General features: G+C 38.2%; 1 protein-coding gene and 1 gene segment (V, D, J or C); both read left to right on the forward strand.

The window, feature by feature from the left end:
- The first annotated feature begins 573 nt into the window (after positions 1-573).
- LOC110005235 (Ig mu chain C region membrane-bound form-like) lies at positions 574-7,772 on the forward strand. The segment is given in 6 exon segments: positions 574-692; positions 2,562-2,858; positions 4,043-4,402; positions 4,511-4,828; positions 6,681-6,802; positions 7,466-7,772. Coding segments are annotated over 6 exon segments (1,125 nt in total).
- A 543-nt stretch (positions 7,773-8,315) lies between these two features.
- Positions 8,316-15,251, forward strand: LOC110005234 (uncharacterized; the record flags this gene model as incomplete). Its single annotated transcript, XM_065964355.1, has 14 exons — positions 8,316-8,652; positions 8,772-9,065; positions 9,193-9,504; positions 9,610-9,894; positions 10,055-10,351; positions 10,439-10,750; positions 10,856-11,140; positions 11,301-11,597; positions 11,685-11,996; positions 12,102-12,386; positions 12,501-12,827; positions 13,031-13,348; positions 13,888-14,036; positions 14,993-15,251. Coding segments are annotated over 14 exons (3,819 nt in total), but the record flags the coding sequence as incomplete, so codon positions are not given.
- Positions 15,252-16,460: the final 1,209 nt, after the last annotated feature.

Consider the following 16,460-nt stretch of genomic DNA (forward strand, 5'->3'; position numbering starts at 1 on the left):
GATGACAAAAGCTCTAGAGGATTTTTGCACTAAAGTGTGATTGAAACCAATCATTGTGACTACTACGACTACTTTGACTACTGGGGGAAAGGAACGATGGTGACCGTCACAACAGGTAAAAAAGGCTCTTTCTGTCCTCATATTTAAGAAATTATAATATACTGTTTGATTTAAATTATTTAGACCTCAGTGGCTTGAGGAAAATCTTTATGGTGCTCGTTTTTGTATGTTGAATGTGTTGACTCATTACACTGTGACTACTACTTTGACTACTGGGGGAAAGGAACGATGGTGACCGTCACAACAGGTAAAAAAGGCTCTTTCTGTCCTCATGTTTAAGAAATTAGAATATACTGTTTGATTTAACATTTTAAGACCTCAGTGGCTTGAGGAAAATTGCTATGGTGCTTGTTTTTGTATGTTGAATGTGTTGACTCATTACACTGTGACAACTACTTTGACTACTGGGGAAAAGGAACGATGGTGACCGTCACAACAGGTAAAAAAGGCTCTTTTTGTCCTCATGTTTAAGAAATTATAAACTACTGTTTTATTTAACATATTTAGCCCTCAGCGGCATGAGAAACATCGTTATGGTGTGTTTTTGTATGCTGAATGTGTCAACTTATTTCACTGTGACGGTGATGGTTTTGACTATTGGGGAAAAGGAACGATGGTGACCGTCACAACAGGTAAAAAAACATTTAATCTTCATCATGAAATTGCGGTGATGACAAACAAATTTAGACAACAACTTCAGTGGTTGGTTCACTTTTTGTATGATAAATGCTGTGATATATAACACTGTGATGGTGTTTTTGATTACTGGGGAAAAGGAACAATGGTGACCGTCACATCAGGTAAGTCAACTGCTTGTTTTGTAGTTGAGACACCTTGAATACTGTATGTTATTTCTGTTTTGTTTTGGAAATCATGCCTTTTCTGAGTTGATACTTGCAGAGGTAAATATAAAAATGCAAAAGGATAGATAATATCAAAGATTACGAACCGTTAAATATCTTGATTCCTGAGAACAGGTTTTTGTATGCTGTGGTTAATATATTGTCCAACTGTGACTACGGTTTTGACTACTGGGGTAAAGGCACAATGGTCACTGTAACTTCAGGTATGTAGCTTTAACATTTCTGAATTTAATGTCATATAAAATGTCTGATGCAATGTTAACTTTTTGATGTGGCCACGGGAAAGTAGCCAGCGATAAAACAGAAAACTGATTTTTGTAGCCGGGTAAAGACTTTGCGAAAGACTTCAAACTCCTGGCTGCAGAGTTCAGTTTTAAATGACTTCTATTCAAAGATGCATATTTTATTTAGAATTGTTCACTGTTGTTGACATCAAAATATTCAACAAGAGGTTGTGGGATATTACAGTGATAGGTTTTTGTGACAAGTCATTATTGACTTTCTTTACTGTGATAACTGGGTTGCTTTCGACTACTGGGGTAAAGGAACAATGGTCACTGTAACTTCAGGTATGTATCGTTAACATTTCTGAATTTAATGTCTTATTCAATTACTGATGCAATGTTATCTTTTTGATGTGGCCACGGGAAAGTGGCCAAGGATAAAACGGCTAACTAATTTTTGTAGCCGGGTAAAGAGTTTAGAGTTCGGTTTACATTTTATGCTATTCAAAGATGCATATTTTATTTCGAATTGTTTCCTGTTGTTGACATCAAAATATTCAACAAGAGGTTGTGGGATATTACAGTGATAGGTTTTTGTGACAAGTCCTTATTGACTTTCTTTACTGTGATAACTGGGATGCTTTTGACTACTGGGGTAAAGGCACAATGGTAACGGTGACATCAGGTAAGATTTGCACTGCAAAATGTCATTTTTTAAGTTACATTTAAAGTAGTGATACTTCAGATTTAAATGTCACTTTTAAAGTAGGATACTTTTGTGTAGTTGAACAGTAACTTTGTAAGAAGATGCAATGTCGATTGTTTTTAGCAAGTTAAATTTGCAAGAACCGTTGGTAGTGCACAAAACATAAGCAGACGTAGCCCTTTTTATATTTGAAGTAACTTAAACTTTTCTACTTCTTTTGACTACTGGAGAAAAGGTACAACTGTAACCGTTACATCAGTTAAGAACAATTGAATTCCTAAATTATTTACTTGATTTAAATAAAAGTATGTCAAGAACAAAAAATTGCCACTAAATAATTTGCCGTATATTCAAAGAATTTACATCTTCATCTATTCAGTCTAAAATATAACTCAGAGCGGTTGTAGTCGAAGTTGTAGACTTCAAAAAAATCAAACATATGAAAACCACAAAAATCATCTGACTGGTGAAAGTTAGCTCAAACAATAACATGTAAAAAAGAGAGATAGCAGATGAGATGGAAGAACTGTATGGAGCGTAGTTTCCACATCAGGTAAAGGTGTCAAAATGTATTCTTCAATCCAATGCTTTAAGCCATCTGTTAAAAAAGAGCCGACTTCTCTTCATGTGTGATTTAAGTTTAATAACAAATTTCTTTAATGATTCATTTTCATTTCAGTATTTTTTTTCTGCTCTTTTCTTTTTTAGCCACTTCATCCAAACCAACCGTGTTTCCTCTGATGCAATGCGGGTCTGAGACTGCAAACACTGTCACTCTTGGCTGCCTTGCCACTGGCTTCTCGCCCTCCTCGGTGACCTACGCGTGGAGCAAAGCTGGAACTGCCTTGACGGACTTCATCCAGTATCCTCCAGTAGAGAAGAGTGGTGTTTATACAGGAATCAGTCAAATCAAAGTGAACAAAGAGGACTTGGATGCAAAGCAGCCCTTTAAATGCATCGCATCAAACACAGCAGGAGAAGGAGAGGGGATTTTCATCGTGACACGTAAGACTTCTGCTCAGTCATATAAATACCTTATAGCAGCTGATTTTTACATGTAGCAGGTTAAGATGGCAGAGATGATAATATATATTATCATGCATTTTTAAACTCATTTTATATTGTTTAAATTTGCATTGATAGAAATGTACATGCAGTAAAAATGGTCGTACTTGATAGGCTCACTGTGATCTGTAAAATGTGTCAGGACATATTTAATAAATTAGAAAGAATATTTTAATTAATTCAGATAAATCAATTAATATATCTGGTTGTGTTAAATAAATATAGAATATGTTAATATTACAATGTTACTATGAAAAATGCAATAAAGATATCAAATAAATACAAATAATCTGCCTATAAAAATAGTCTACATCATGTAGATTAGAAAGATATGTATTTTACTGTACACTTAGAAAGTACTACAATACTTCTGTAATAATTATAATTACAAAACTACTACAAATACTTCTACTGCAAATAATAATAAGAGTAATAATTAAGTAAATGTTTAAGTTATTGGTGTAATTTTTCAACAAAACTGAATTTCTTTAACATGATTCTGTCAGTCTACTACAGAAATATACTCAATTTCAAAAGAATTTGAAACATAAAAGATAATAAAATCAACAAAAAACACTGTTTTAATGTGAGATATTGGGAAATATCCTTTAATAATTTTTACTTGAATAATTAGTGACTCTGGCGTGCAAACAAAAGAGTGAGGTGAAATAAGAAGGTTGACACTTTCTCATGCATATTCCGCTGCTGACTCGGTCTATTTTACTCCTTACTAATATTCTGCATGTCCTCTGCACCTGTCTACAATCACAGCATTGCAATGTGCCATGCTTGTTTCTATCCATCTGCATAATTAAAGTTATGCAGATAGATTGACCTGTATGCTGATAATTAAGGTTTGGGTTGATCCATGTTTGCTTGCTGGAGCAGTAAATATATATGCAGAAGTGAGCATTAAAGCTCTGCTGTTTAGTAATGTTATTTTTTCCTCCTGAGTCTTTCCGTTTAAAAGTGTAAATTTGAGGAGAAGCCACAAGTCAAAAAGTCAAATTAAGTTAACCTCGAAGTCGACTGCATTTTGAAAAAATTGCTTCTGCATATATATCTTTGTACGTTTTATTCCCTGCTTGCGCAAACATATATTTGTGTATATCTTTGTTTTACAGTGCCGATTTATAAGGAGCCAACTCTTAAAGTGTTTTCCTCATGTGATGGGGGAGAGGAGGTTTCCTTCTCATGCTTTGCCAAAGATTTTGCACCAAAGCAGTACGAGTTCAAATGGCTGAAAAACGATGGGGTAATCCCCCACGACACATATGTGGACCAAACTCCTGCCAAAGAAAAAAAGACAGAGAATGGAACTCTGTACAGTGCAGCAAGTTTCCTCACAGTACCAGCCAGCGAGTGGACTCAAGACACCAAGTATGTATGCGAGTTTAAGGGGAAAGGTATGAAAGGTCCAGTGTACAAGAATTCTTCTGTGAGCAACAATGGGCTCAACAATTGTTGCGAGGAAATTCCAACAAGTGAGTAAATGATGCACTTTGAGTAAATTGTGTTCAGATTCCTTTTTTATTTCCATTGGTTTTCAGCCATTTCTATGCAGTAATTCTCCCTTATGTCTCACTCAAAAGGTCCCGTATGTTCTGTGGTAGATGTGGATATAAATATCAATGGCCCTTCAATGGATGACTTGTTTTCAAAAGGAAAAGGAACAATGGTGTGTGAGGTCACGGTAAATAAGGTCTCTGCAGACAAGATTTATTGGACAGACGAGCAAGGGAACGACATAGCTGCTGCCTCAACAACTAGCAGCAAAGGACAAAAAGGCAAATTCAGCCTTCGCCTTGAAATCTCCTTTGATGATTGGAGCCGTGGGGTAAAGCCCTTCTGTAATGTTGCACATTCGGAGTATACTGACCCCATCAAGAAACAGCTTGAAAGGAATATTGGTAAGAAAACTATTAGTCATGCACTAAAATACTGTGTGTTGATGCTGTAATATCTATCAAATATGAGTGATCTTTTTAAGCTGGATTTGTAGGAGAGATTTCCATTAGAAAAGTATGTTCTCAAATTTTTGACAGAAGGTTTAATTGTTCTCTCATGCTTGCAGGAGGACTGACTCAGCGTCCATCAGTGTTTATGCTGCCTCCGTTAGAACATACTAGAAAAGAAATGGTGACCTTGTCTTGCTATGTGAAAGACTTCTACCCCAAGGAGGTTTATGTGTCTTGGCTTGTTGATGACGAGAAAGCAGACTCAAAGTACGGGTTCCATACCACAAAACCTGTAGAAAACCAAGGATCTTATTCGGCATATAGCCAGTTATCCCTCAGCTTCGAGCAGTGGAACAAGAGTGATGCAGTGTTTAGTTGTGTAGTATACCACGAGTCTCTGACTAACACAACTAAAGCTATTGTCAGGTCCATTGGGTCCAAAACCTCTCAAAACATCAACCTGGTCAACCTCAACATGAACATCCCTGAAACGTGCAAGGCCCAGTAGATGTTTTTTTTGTCTCCATCTGTCTTGTGTTGTTTGTTGCTTGTGATTTGATATTGTGTTTGTCTTTAAATGCAAAATAAAAACAAAAAAAAAGGTTGATCTTGTTGATTTATGTTGCATGCTGTCCCGTCTTTACTTACTCAGTATTTCAAGCTACATGTCCGTTGTATGTGTACTGTCACTGTGCTATCCTAACATAAATCAGGTTAACAAATCAGCAAATTGGATTTATAGCATTGTTTGCAATAGCAATAAAGTATCAATTTTATACTTAACTGCATACATATAATTAAAAGGTACTGTATTCAGTAGAATAACACAACCACTTACAGAGTTCAGACCAGTTAAGTTTAACATATTACACTATTTGTTTGTAGATATGCATTCACAGTGTGTGTAGTACTCGTCTTTGTGTGTATATGTATGTTTAATCTTCTGGGTCTTGCACCCCAAACATGAGATGATTGTTTGAGGTCTAACTCCAGCTCCAGAGTACTGCCGTTAAATGACCAACAGACTGATTCAAAAGCTAAGTCATACAAGCCACACAAAGAATAGTGGGGTCTTTCAAAAGCAATTCAAGATCAACAAGACATCACTTTAACGAATATGATCTCCTGTTCGTGACATTTATTACAAGAAAGAAGCCAGTACTGTATTTTACTGATTTATTGTCATCTATGGGATTAAGTAACTGACTGATTACAGGTCCACTCTTACCACAAAGGTTATGAAACTTATTTACCTAGTAGGTAGTGTTGTAGTACTGGTCTCAAGACCACTTTTTGAAGGTCTTGTCTCGTCTCGGAATCTAAAGCATTTTTACTCTGTCTCGTCTCGGTCTCAGACTGGGCGGACTCCAGATTTTAAATCAAGACCAGTCAAGACCAAAACTGATAGGCTATTTTTCCACGTCATTACTGTTATTGGAAGGAAATGCTCCTCTTTTAAAGAATTCTTAAATTCCTTCATTCTTAATAAGATTTCTATCCACGGTTATGGACGCAACCTTCATGGAGTTACGGTCATGCACACAAGAAGATGATTTTTCATTTTCTCGGTCTTGCCCTGCCATGGTCTTGGTCTTGACTCGGTCTCGATCCCTAAATGTCTTGGTCTTGTCTCGGCCTCTGAGCACTCTGGTCTCAGGTATGTCTTGGTCTAGGGTAGTGCGGTCTTGACCAAACACTACTAGTAGGTAAATTAATAGATTTTTAAACATTAGTAGAATTAGGTCATTGTCTCAAAGTTGGTAGAGTACGTATTAACTCAATAATTGTTTTTAACCTCATCCAGACTTCACACAATGGAGCGATGCTTTGGAGGCAGAAAAAGATAACATGGCCGAACCTGCCCTCACCTTCATCCTTCTCTTCCTCATTACTCTGCTTTTCACCATTGCAACTACTGCTTTCAAGGTAATGAACCCTCATGTAGATTTAATTTAACCAGAAAGAAAAGAACGTTGAATCTCTTGGTGTTGTCTTACAATTTAACTAAACACTCTAAAGCCAACTAAAATAATATTTATCATCGACTACACTATCATTCGCATTTCACTTTTTTATTGAAGATTCATTCAAAAAGTGATTGCAGCCAAATCTCAACAATTTATGGTCATTGTTCAGGGGGTAACATTAAAACAGAATCTACTGAAATAGTGCAAATAATACTATTAGACTTACAGTGTATAGCGCCTTTCTGAGCAATCAAAGATGCTTAACGAAGAACAACAAAAAAATTCTACTTTGTAAACTTGTGGAATTCACAAAGTTCAACATTTTAAACCTGATACAATTCATTTGTAAAGCTTTTATACTGTAAAAACTTAAATTTTGCTCACACTAAACAGATGTTGATCTCACTAAAAATAACCAAGAGCCCCTTTGAAATCCAAAAGTAATACTTTATTGTACTGTTGTACACTGTTTAAGTTAAATTTATGGAGTGCGTTGTTATGACGAGGTCAGGAAAGTCTTCTATGTGGTATTTTATGATGCAGTAAGCCTAACTGAATTGCAGGGATGTAAACATTGTGGAGTATTTTTAATGATCAACGTTTATTTTCTTTGTCTTTTCAGGTTAAATGAGGTGAACTTTCTGTAGAATGTATTTTTCACAGTGTTTTTGCATACATTCAGAGTATCATGTAAGTAACCGTCTTTGTCCTTTATTTTATTACAAAAAACCATGTCATTATGATGTTTTTAAAATATTAACCATTGACATTGAAACTGCAATATTTTTCTCTTTTTCAAACTGTACTATCTATCATTTCCACCACGAACATTTTTGTCACATAATAATCCTATTTGTACAATGTCTTGTTTTGAGCAATCTGCATTTGTGTGATTTGTTTTTTCAAGTAATAAATTGCATTTCTGTTAATGACTTTTCCAGAATCTTTTAATGAACAACCCGTGAGAGATTCAAGACATGAATGTGAACATTTTACAGTTGCTTATGTTCTTGAATCTATTATTAAACCTTTAGCAAAGTTTGAAACCTATTTAATCATGCATGTAAAATGATATGAGATATTTAAATGTTAGTTCTGTTTCTTTTACTGGCATAACCACACCTCACACCTGGTCTCTGTGATGCACGGTTGCTCTTGTCTTTGTTTCACTTCTGTAATTTGGTGCTTTTTTGAGAGCTGGGTGTTACTCAATGCTTCCGCCTGCTGCTTACCCTGACCCCTCTGCCCTGTCATACCGCCACATCTGTGCAACAGACTCCCAGCCTTATCTCCAAATAACTTTTAAGATACAATTTAAAGGTACAACTCTGCCATCTAGCCTGAAAAAAAGATATTACACTTAGTATTGAGACAAACCTGATTATCTGGAGGTATGTATCAATGGTTATATGAAATCAGCTCATATTGTTTTTTTATGCTAACATGTAATAGAAGGAAGCAAGTCATAAAATATTATCTTCTGTACTACAGAACCACTGGTTGTATCTCCAAACATCACATTACAACCTGTCTGGGAAGGTGAATTCAAAGCCTCAGGGGTCAGACTCATCTGCACCTTGAGTGGATTCTTTCCAGGTGAACTGAGTGTGGAGTGGAAGCTGGACAACGACCCTCTAGTGATTAATCCAATCGAAAGGAAGCTGCAGACCGTGGAGGGAGTGAATAAAACATTTAGTTTTAGCAGTGAGATTGAGCCAAACAGCAAGAAGTGGGCAAAAGGCTCAAGCTATACATGCAAGGCGATTCACAACAACATTGAATTTACAAAGACAATTAGTGTATGTCAAAGTAAGTATGTGTGGCACAAAATATGAAAGCTACTTATATTCCCTGCACACTTTCATTTAAAAGGCCTGCTTTAGCACATTGAGCAGTTTTAATAAGACTGAATGATTGTTTTCCTGCAGTCGTTCCAAGCACCACTCCTTCCATGCATTTACAAACCCCGAGCTTCAAGACGGTAATGACGGCAAAGTCAGACATTAAGGCAACATGTTCAGTCTGCACTATTTTTGATGCCACTGTGACATGGAGGCTGGATGAGGACTCTCCCTCCAAAGAACACATCAACCAGGTCACTAATGCAAGTCATATAATAAGCACTCTGACAGTTTCATCAAGCAGCTGGCAAAGACTGAAGGATCTAAAATGTAAGGCTGAACATCACTGCTTCTCCTCTACTGAAGTTACATTTGTTCCAGGTAAAGAGGCTCAGCAAATTAAAAACTATTTTTGCCATAAATATTACTTACGCCTCTTCATGGGGTATTGTGATGAATATAGTGCCTTAAACGTAATTCTGCTCTGTTCTCTTTCTGCATAATAAAGGACCTGCAGTAAGACCTCCATTGATTCAGATCAGAAGATCTCTCCCACATTTGCTGAAGGGAGACAGTGCTGTGCTGGAGTGTGACATCACACAGTTTGACTCCAGGGATCTATCTGTCACCTTACATAATAATAAGAATGCTATTATTGGCACACAGTTTGTTGATCTTCCTCAAACCCCAGGACCACATTCAATCAGTAGATTCTTCTCTGTGCCTCAAAATCACTGGAAGAAAAACACAAGTTTCTACTGCAGCGTAAGCCAAGGTTTCTCTGGCAGTTCTACATCAAACTCTACTGGCATTATCTTCGGTGAGAGGACCAACTCTTCCAACTATAACTTGGTAATTTAATCCGTTATAATTTTCCATCTATGATCGCTTGATTGTCTGATCCATTGTTTCATCTCTTATTTAGTGGATCCATCAGTGGAGCTCCTTCTGGTCCCAGGTGAAGAGTCTGGACAACAGAGACTGTCGTGCTCTGGACGGGGCTTTGACCCTCAAATCAAATGGTCTTCTGAGTCCCAGCAAAAATCTCCTTCGACCTATGACATCAGCATGGGTGCAGGTGGACGTGTGGCAGTAACCAGTCAACTTCTTGTCCCTCAAAAAGAGTGGAAAACGGGGAAAAGCTTCACCTGTGAAGTCTCTGACAGGTCTCTGAACAAACAATACAGAAAGGAAATCAGCGTCTGTACAGGTGAAACAAAGTGGAGACACATACACTTTAAGTCAAAGGCTAAAAAATATTTGATAATCCTTTGAAGTATTTTATCATGTATAGACAACGTCTTTAACAATGTCAAGGTTACTCAGGATTCGGTCTTATTCATGATCCTTTTTTCCTCAAACTTTCTCAGCATGTTCCACCATCCCTCCTTCCATTCACCTGGAGACTCCCAGCTTCAAGACAGTAATGATGGCAGAATCTGAGGTTACAGCTACATGTTTGGTCCGCACAGCGTTTGATGCAACAGTGACATGGCTGATGAACCAAACAGTAACTTCAAGAGGCTCAGTGAAGAAGACTGCAAACGGAACTCATACAATCAGTGATTTGACTCTTTCATTAAGTCAATGGAAAGAACTCGGATCCATAACATGTAAAGCAGAGCACAAGTGCTTCTCCTCCGTTGAGAGGACTCTGACTGTTGCAGGTAAGTCGACTTTAGAACATCAATACGCAGTGTTTTTCTTTTCATAGCAAAGTATGAAAGAGATATTTTCTGTTTTTGTGTCTTCAGTGCCTGCAAACACAGTTACAACAATTCAGGTCAGAAGATCTCTCCCACATTTGCTGAAGGGAGACAGTGCTGTGCTGGAGTGTGACATCACACAGTCCGACTCCAGGGATCTATCTGTCACCTTACATAATAATAAGAATGCTATTATTGGCACACAGTTTGTTGATCTTCCTCAAACCCCAGGACCACATTCAATCAGTAGATTCTTTTCTGTGCCTCAAAATCACTGGAAGAAAAACACAAGTTTCTACTGCAGCGTAAGCCAAGGTTTCTCTGGCAGTTCTACATCAAACTCTACTGGCATTATCTTTGGTGAGAGGACCAACTCTTCCAACTATAACTTGGTAATTTAATCCGTTATAATTTTCCATCTAAGATAGCTTGATTGTCTGATGCATTGTTTCATCTCTTATTTAGTGGATCCATCAGTGGAGCTCCTTCTGGTCCCAGGTGAAGAGTCTGGACAACAGAGACTGTCATGCTCTGGATGGGGCTTTGACCCTCAAATCAAATGGTCTTCTGAGTCCCAGCAAAAATCTCCTTCGACCTATGACATCAGCATGGGGGCAGGTGGACGTGTGGCAGTAACCAGTCAACTTCTTGTCCCTCAAAAAGAGTGGAAAACGGGGAAAAGCTTCACCTGTGAAGTCTCTGACAGGTCTCTGAACAAACAATACAGAAAGGAAATCAGCGTCTGTATAGGTGAAACAAAGTGGAGACACATACACTTTAAGTCAAAGGCTAAAAAATATTTGATAATCCTTTGAAGTATTTTATTATGTATAGACAACGTCTTTAACAATGTCAAGGTTACTCAGGATTCGGTCTTATTCATGATCCTTTTTTCCTCAAACTTTCTCAGCATGTTCCACCATCCCTCCTTCCATTCACCTGGAGACTCCCAGCTTCAAGACAGTAATGATGGCAGAATCTGAGGTTACAGCTACATGTTTGGTCCGCACAGCGTTTGATGCAACAGTGACATGGCTGATGAACCAAACAGTAACTTCAAGAGGCTCAGTGAAGAAGACTGCAAACGGAACTCATACAATCAGTGATTTGACTCTTTCATTAAGTCAATGGAAAGAACTCGGATCCATAACATGTAAAGCAGAGCACAAGTGCTTCTCCTCCGTTGAGAGGACTCTGACTGTTGCAGGTAAGTCGACTTTAGAACATCAATACGCAGTGTTTTTCTTTTCATAGCAAAGTATGAAAGAGATATTTTCTGTTTTTGTGTCTTCAGTGCCTGCAAACACAGTTACAACAATTCAGGTCAGAAGATCTCTCCCACATTTGCTGAAGGGAGACAGTGCTGTGCTGGAGTGTGACATCACACAGTCCGACTCCAGGGATCTATCTGTCACCTTACATAATAATAAGAATGCTATTATTGGCACACAGTTTGTTGATCTTCCTCAAACCCCAGGACCACATTCAATCAGTAGATTCTTTTCTGTGCCTCAAAATCACTGGAAGAAAAACACAAGTTTCTACTGCAGCGTAAGCCAAGGTTTCTCTGGCAGTTCTACATCAAACTCTACTGGCATTATCTTTGGTGAGAGGACCAACTCTTCCAACTATAACTTGGTAATTTAATCCGCTATAATTTTCCATCTAAGATAGCTTGATTGTCTGATGCATTGTTTCATCTCTTATTTAGTGGATCCATCAGTGGAGCTCTTTCTGGTCCCAGGTGAAGAGTCTGGACAACAGAGACTGTCGTGCTCTGGATGGGGCTTTGACCCTCAAATCAAATGGTCTTCTGAGTCCCAGCAAAAATCTCCTTCGACCTATGACATCAGCATGGGTGCAGGTGGACGTGTGGCAGTAACCAGTCAACTTCTTGTCCCTCAAAAAGAGTGGAAAACGGGGAAAAGCTTCACCTGTGAAGTCTCTGACAGAATTCTGAAGAAAGATGTTCAACAGGAGATCAGCCTCTGTTCAGGTAAAATGAGCCCCCACAGTCCATGATCAAATAGTTGACTGAAGTGTAAGTGAATTACCTTCAAGTCAATCATTCATATTATTGTTTTTTCATTAATGTCATGGTCTTTTTTAGTTACTCCCACATCATCTCAATCAGTTGGGGTCTATATTCAGGGACCACCACTCCAGGAGAATCAGAACACGGGACAAGTGACTGTCACCTGCCTTTTGGTTGGCCCTCTTCTAAAAGATATTTCCATCTACTGGAAAGTAGATGGAAACACATATACCCATCATGCCCATATAGAGCCACCAGTGAGTCTCGGCAACGGTACAGAAACTTTGCGGAGCTTCCTTAACGTGTCAGCAGAGGACTGGAACTCTTATAAAAACGTGTCATGTGAGGGGAAGCATCCATGTTCCAAGCAGAGCTACAAGGACCATATAAAGAAATGCAATGGTAGCTATACATTAAGACATGGATTTACCTCATTCTCATCGCTTATAGCCATTTGTCAATTTCAAAATGTTTCAGCATAGCTCAAAAAGTCAAGCCTTACATTAAAACACGGGATTAATAAACTATCATTTTAACATAAGTTACACTGGCTGTGCAAAAATAATTAGGTTCAAGTGATAACTGTGTTTTCTGTGTTTTTCTAGACACCAGTCCACCAACAGTGAAGATTATACAACCAAGTGCCTCTCAGGCTTCCACATCACACTTCCTCGCACTTACTTGCCTGGTGTCAGAATTTTTCCCATCCAACATAATAGTGTACTGGAAAAAAGATGGCCAGAGACTCCCTTCAACTGGTTACACTAACAGTCCTGCATGGAAGTACACCGGGAGCAGCACTTATTCAATGAACAGCAGACTAAATATAACCAAAACTGTGCACGAGGAGTCCACATATTCTTGCGTTGTCAGACATGAGTCATCCGAAATGCCCCTTGAAAGCAGTATAAAGGATGTGTTTGGTGAGCTGTTTATTATACATCAAGCAGGACTGCAGATCAATGATGTTATTCTTTATACTGTAGTGAAACTCTATTGTGCCCAATCATTTGTACTAGAGGCTTCCTTGGTATCTCATGCCTTTTATAACTTGTGATATGTCCCTTTGGTACATATCTACCCCACCCTCTCCTCCCCACGTTTTCCATCTATCTTCAGCTGTCCTATCAATAAAGAAAGAAAATGCCAGAAAAAAAAAAAACATTTATAAAATCAATACTTTAATCCACTTCAGTGGAACAATCTGTAGTGTCTGCTGAATCTACAAAAAAAAATAAGCAAGCTTGTCCTGGTGAAGCAATTCAAATCTGATTTAAACTACTTACTGCAATATGAATTAATGTGTTTTCTTTGAAAATATAAAATACCTTTTCCATGTAACCTTCAGCTGAGGTGAAACTGTAACTGTTGTGTACTTTTATCAGTTGATAATTATTGTCATTTTGGTCACAGTTAGTTGTATAGTTATTTATTAACAAATCTCCTTTCGTTTCTTTCACAGACGTATTGAAGAGCTGTGATTTTTTGGATAATATTATGTATGCTGAAAGGATCCAAGACAAAGATGAGGAAGGCTGGTTTATGGCTTTCACATTTCTCGTTTTTTTCCTCATCTCTATCGTCTATGGTGTCCTTGCAACCCTGTTTAAGGTAAGCAACAGCAGTTTTAGTAGTTTTGGGCTGTGTCCGAAATCACACACTCATTCCGACTCCCTACTCACTACATAGTGAGTTATAGCTAGTGGATTATATAGTGCTCTCCCTCAGCAATATTAAAAAAAAACTTTCGGACACTACTTGTTTGCCGCTGACAACGACGTCCTTGTCGCGCAACTAAAACGTGCAGCTTAACTCCGGCCGAGGATCAATAACAATGGAAAATAACGTCATGAATTTTAGTAATAACTTTTTATAAATGGTAAATGGACTTGAGCTTATATAGCGCTTTTACACTGCATGTCACACCCATTCACACACTGATGGTAGTAGTCATTATGTAGTATCATCCATCAGAAGCAACTAATCCCATTCATACACCGCCACCAAAGCAGCAATCCGGGGTTAAGGGTCTTGAACAAGGACACATTGGACATGTTGCCCAGCTGGGGATCAAACCCTTGACCTTCTGGTTGAGAGGCGATGACTCTACCAACTGAGCCACAGCCGCCGCCCCCGTATTATACTGAGTGTATTTTTACAAAACAGCCATAAATAATGAATAATTATAAAATATAGAATTTTTGATATAATAAAACATTATTGCACCAAAACTAATTTATTTGTGTATCTGTGCACTACTTTTGCAATGCATTGTGGGATACAATGAGTGGACTATATAAAGGTATAATCATGCTCACTTAGAATTCGGACCACAAAAATGGCATGTTCACGAGTGAATTTGGGAGTGATTTCGGACACAGCCTTGGTGTTTAGATTTCATCTTCTAGCAGAGTATTTCATATCTCTTGAGTTATCGAGACATCTCTGAATTTTTTTAAATGATTACTCCAGTAATTTTAAGTGTTTTGGGAGTTTAAATTGAGGTCTTTTACTAAAATAAAAAAATTCCCACATCTATAACCATTAAACCTTTTTTTCCCATTTAGACTAAATGATGGCGATCACAGGAACAGATCAACTTTCAAGATCAAAAAGTGAACTTCTGGAGATTTTTGATTGTATCTGGTCTTGTTAATCTTTAAATGGGATAAGAAATGTTCCCATCATTATGTTCCTTTCAACTGTTTTACATCTTGTTACTTTTCTACATGCCAATTCTTTTGAGATTATGCCACCAATGTCATGAAAAAAAATCCTGTATCATTTGTGCATTGAGAAAATAAATATTCATAAATTGGAAACAAAGATTGCCAGTAATTGCTTGATTTTATTATAAGAAATGTTTTATATGTAAATAATGTTCCCTGATGATAGGCTTATTATGCTATAGTATATTTCTCTTACATTATCGGCATCCCAGTAATTCTCAGATTGTCCACAAGAGTGAGACATAGCTCCACATACAGAAGTAGTGGGTTGTGTTCCTGTATGTGCAACGCAAGTTGTGAAGTCATTTCAAGATACTGTCCGCTCTGAGCTGGACTGAATAAATGCTATGACACAGGAGTACATTCACTTGAAAAACAGAGACTGTTTTTGTTACCCTTCCTGTACATACAGTTATTTTCAATGTGTGCACACTCTGTCTTTGAGTTACAACTGCATGTCTGTGTCTGCATTTGTGTACCTTGTGGGTCTAAAGGAATTCACATCTGGGAGGGATGACACTAAGCACACCAAGGCTTACTATTGGCTACCTCTAGAGTGATCTGGCACTGTGTGTGCCCTGATTGGCTGGGGAACCCATGGCTCCCAGCCCAAATCTATGACGCTGTTGCTGGGATGGAGTCCCTCCATGCTGCTGCCAGTCTAAGTGCCAAGGGACCAGCTACAGGAAAGCAGGACACCATGCCCAGTAGGCTGTCTTAAGAGTGTCTCCCTGTCTAACACCGCCATTCCCCTTCCATCCTCTAATGCCAAACCCCCTCCCTCTGGGTCCTTGCTTGACCCCTTTGCAGTATCAACATAAACCAGGGACAAGTAACAACCAAACATCCTCACACATATAGGAGAAATATTCTTCCTACAACTACTCATGAGGCACCATTGAGCAAGGTACTCAACCACAAACTGCCCAGTGGCCGTCAGCAGAGGGCTGTGGTTGTAGCGAGCAGCCCCCAGCCTCACATGCTAAATGTGAAGTAGTGGAGTTCTGAATACAACATGTACCCTATATCAGCTTGTCCTGGAAATAAAGATTGATCTTGATGTCTTACCCTAACTTAGTGCAATTAGGAGAAGAAGTGTTGAGCATTCAGATACAATGTGCCTGTAACATTTTATTATTTATTATTTTATTAGAGAGATATTAAAGACAAAGAACTGATTAAGAGTCATAAAAGAAAAATGTTGAGTGATAAAGCAGGGCTTACAAGAAGAGTACACCTTGGTCAGACACCAATCCTGAATGTATCCTCATTGTCATAAACGTGTAGACAATGCTAAAATAAATGG

This window comes from Labrus bergylta, chromosome 16 (genome assembly GCF_963930695.1).
Source record: "Labrus bergylta chromosome 16, fLabBer1.1, whole genome shotgun sequence".
Taxonomy (NCBI): Eukaryota; Metazoa; Chordata; class Actinopteri; order Labriformes; family Labridae; genus Labrus; species Labrus bergylta.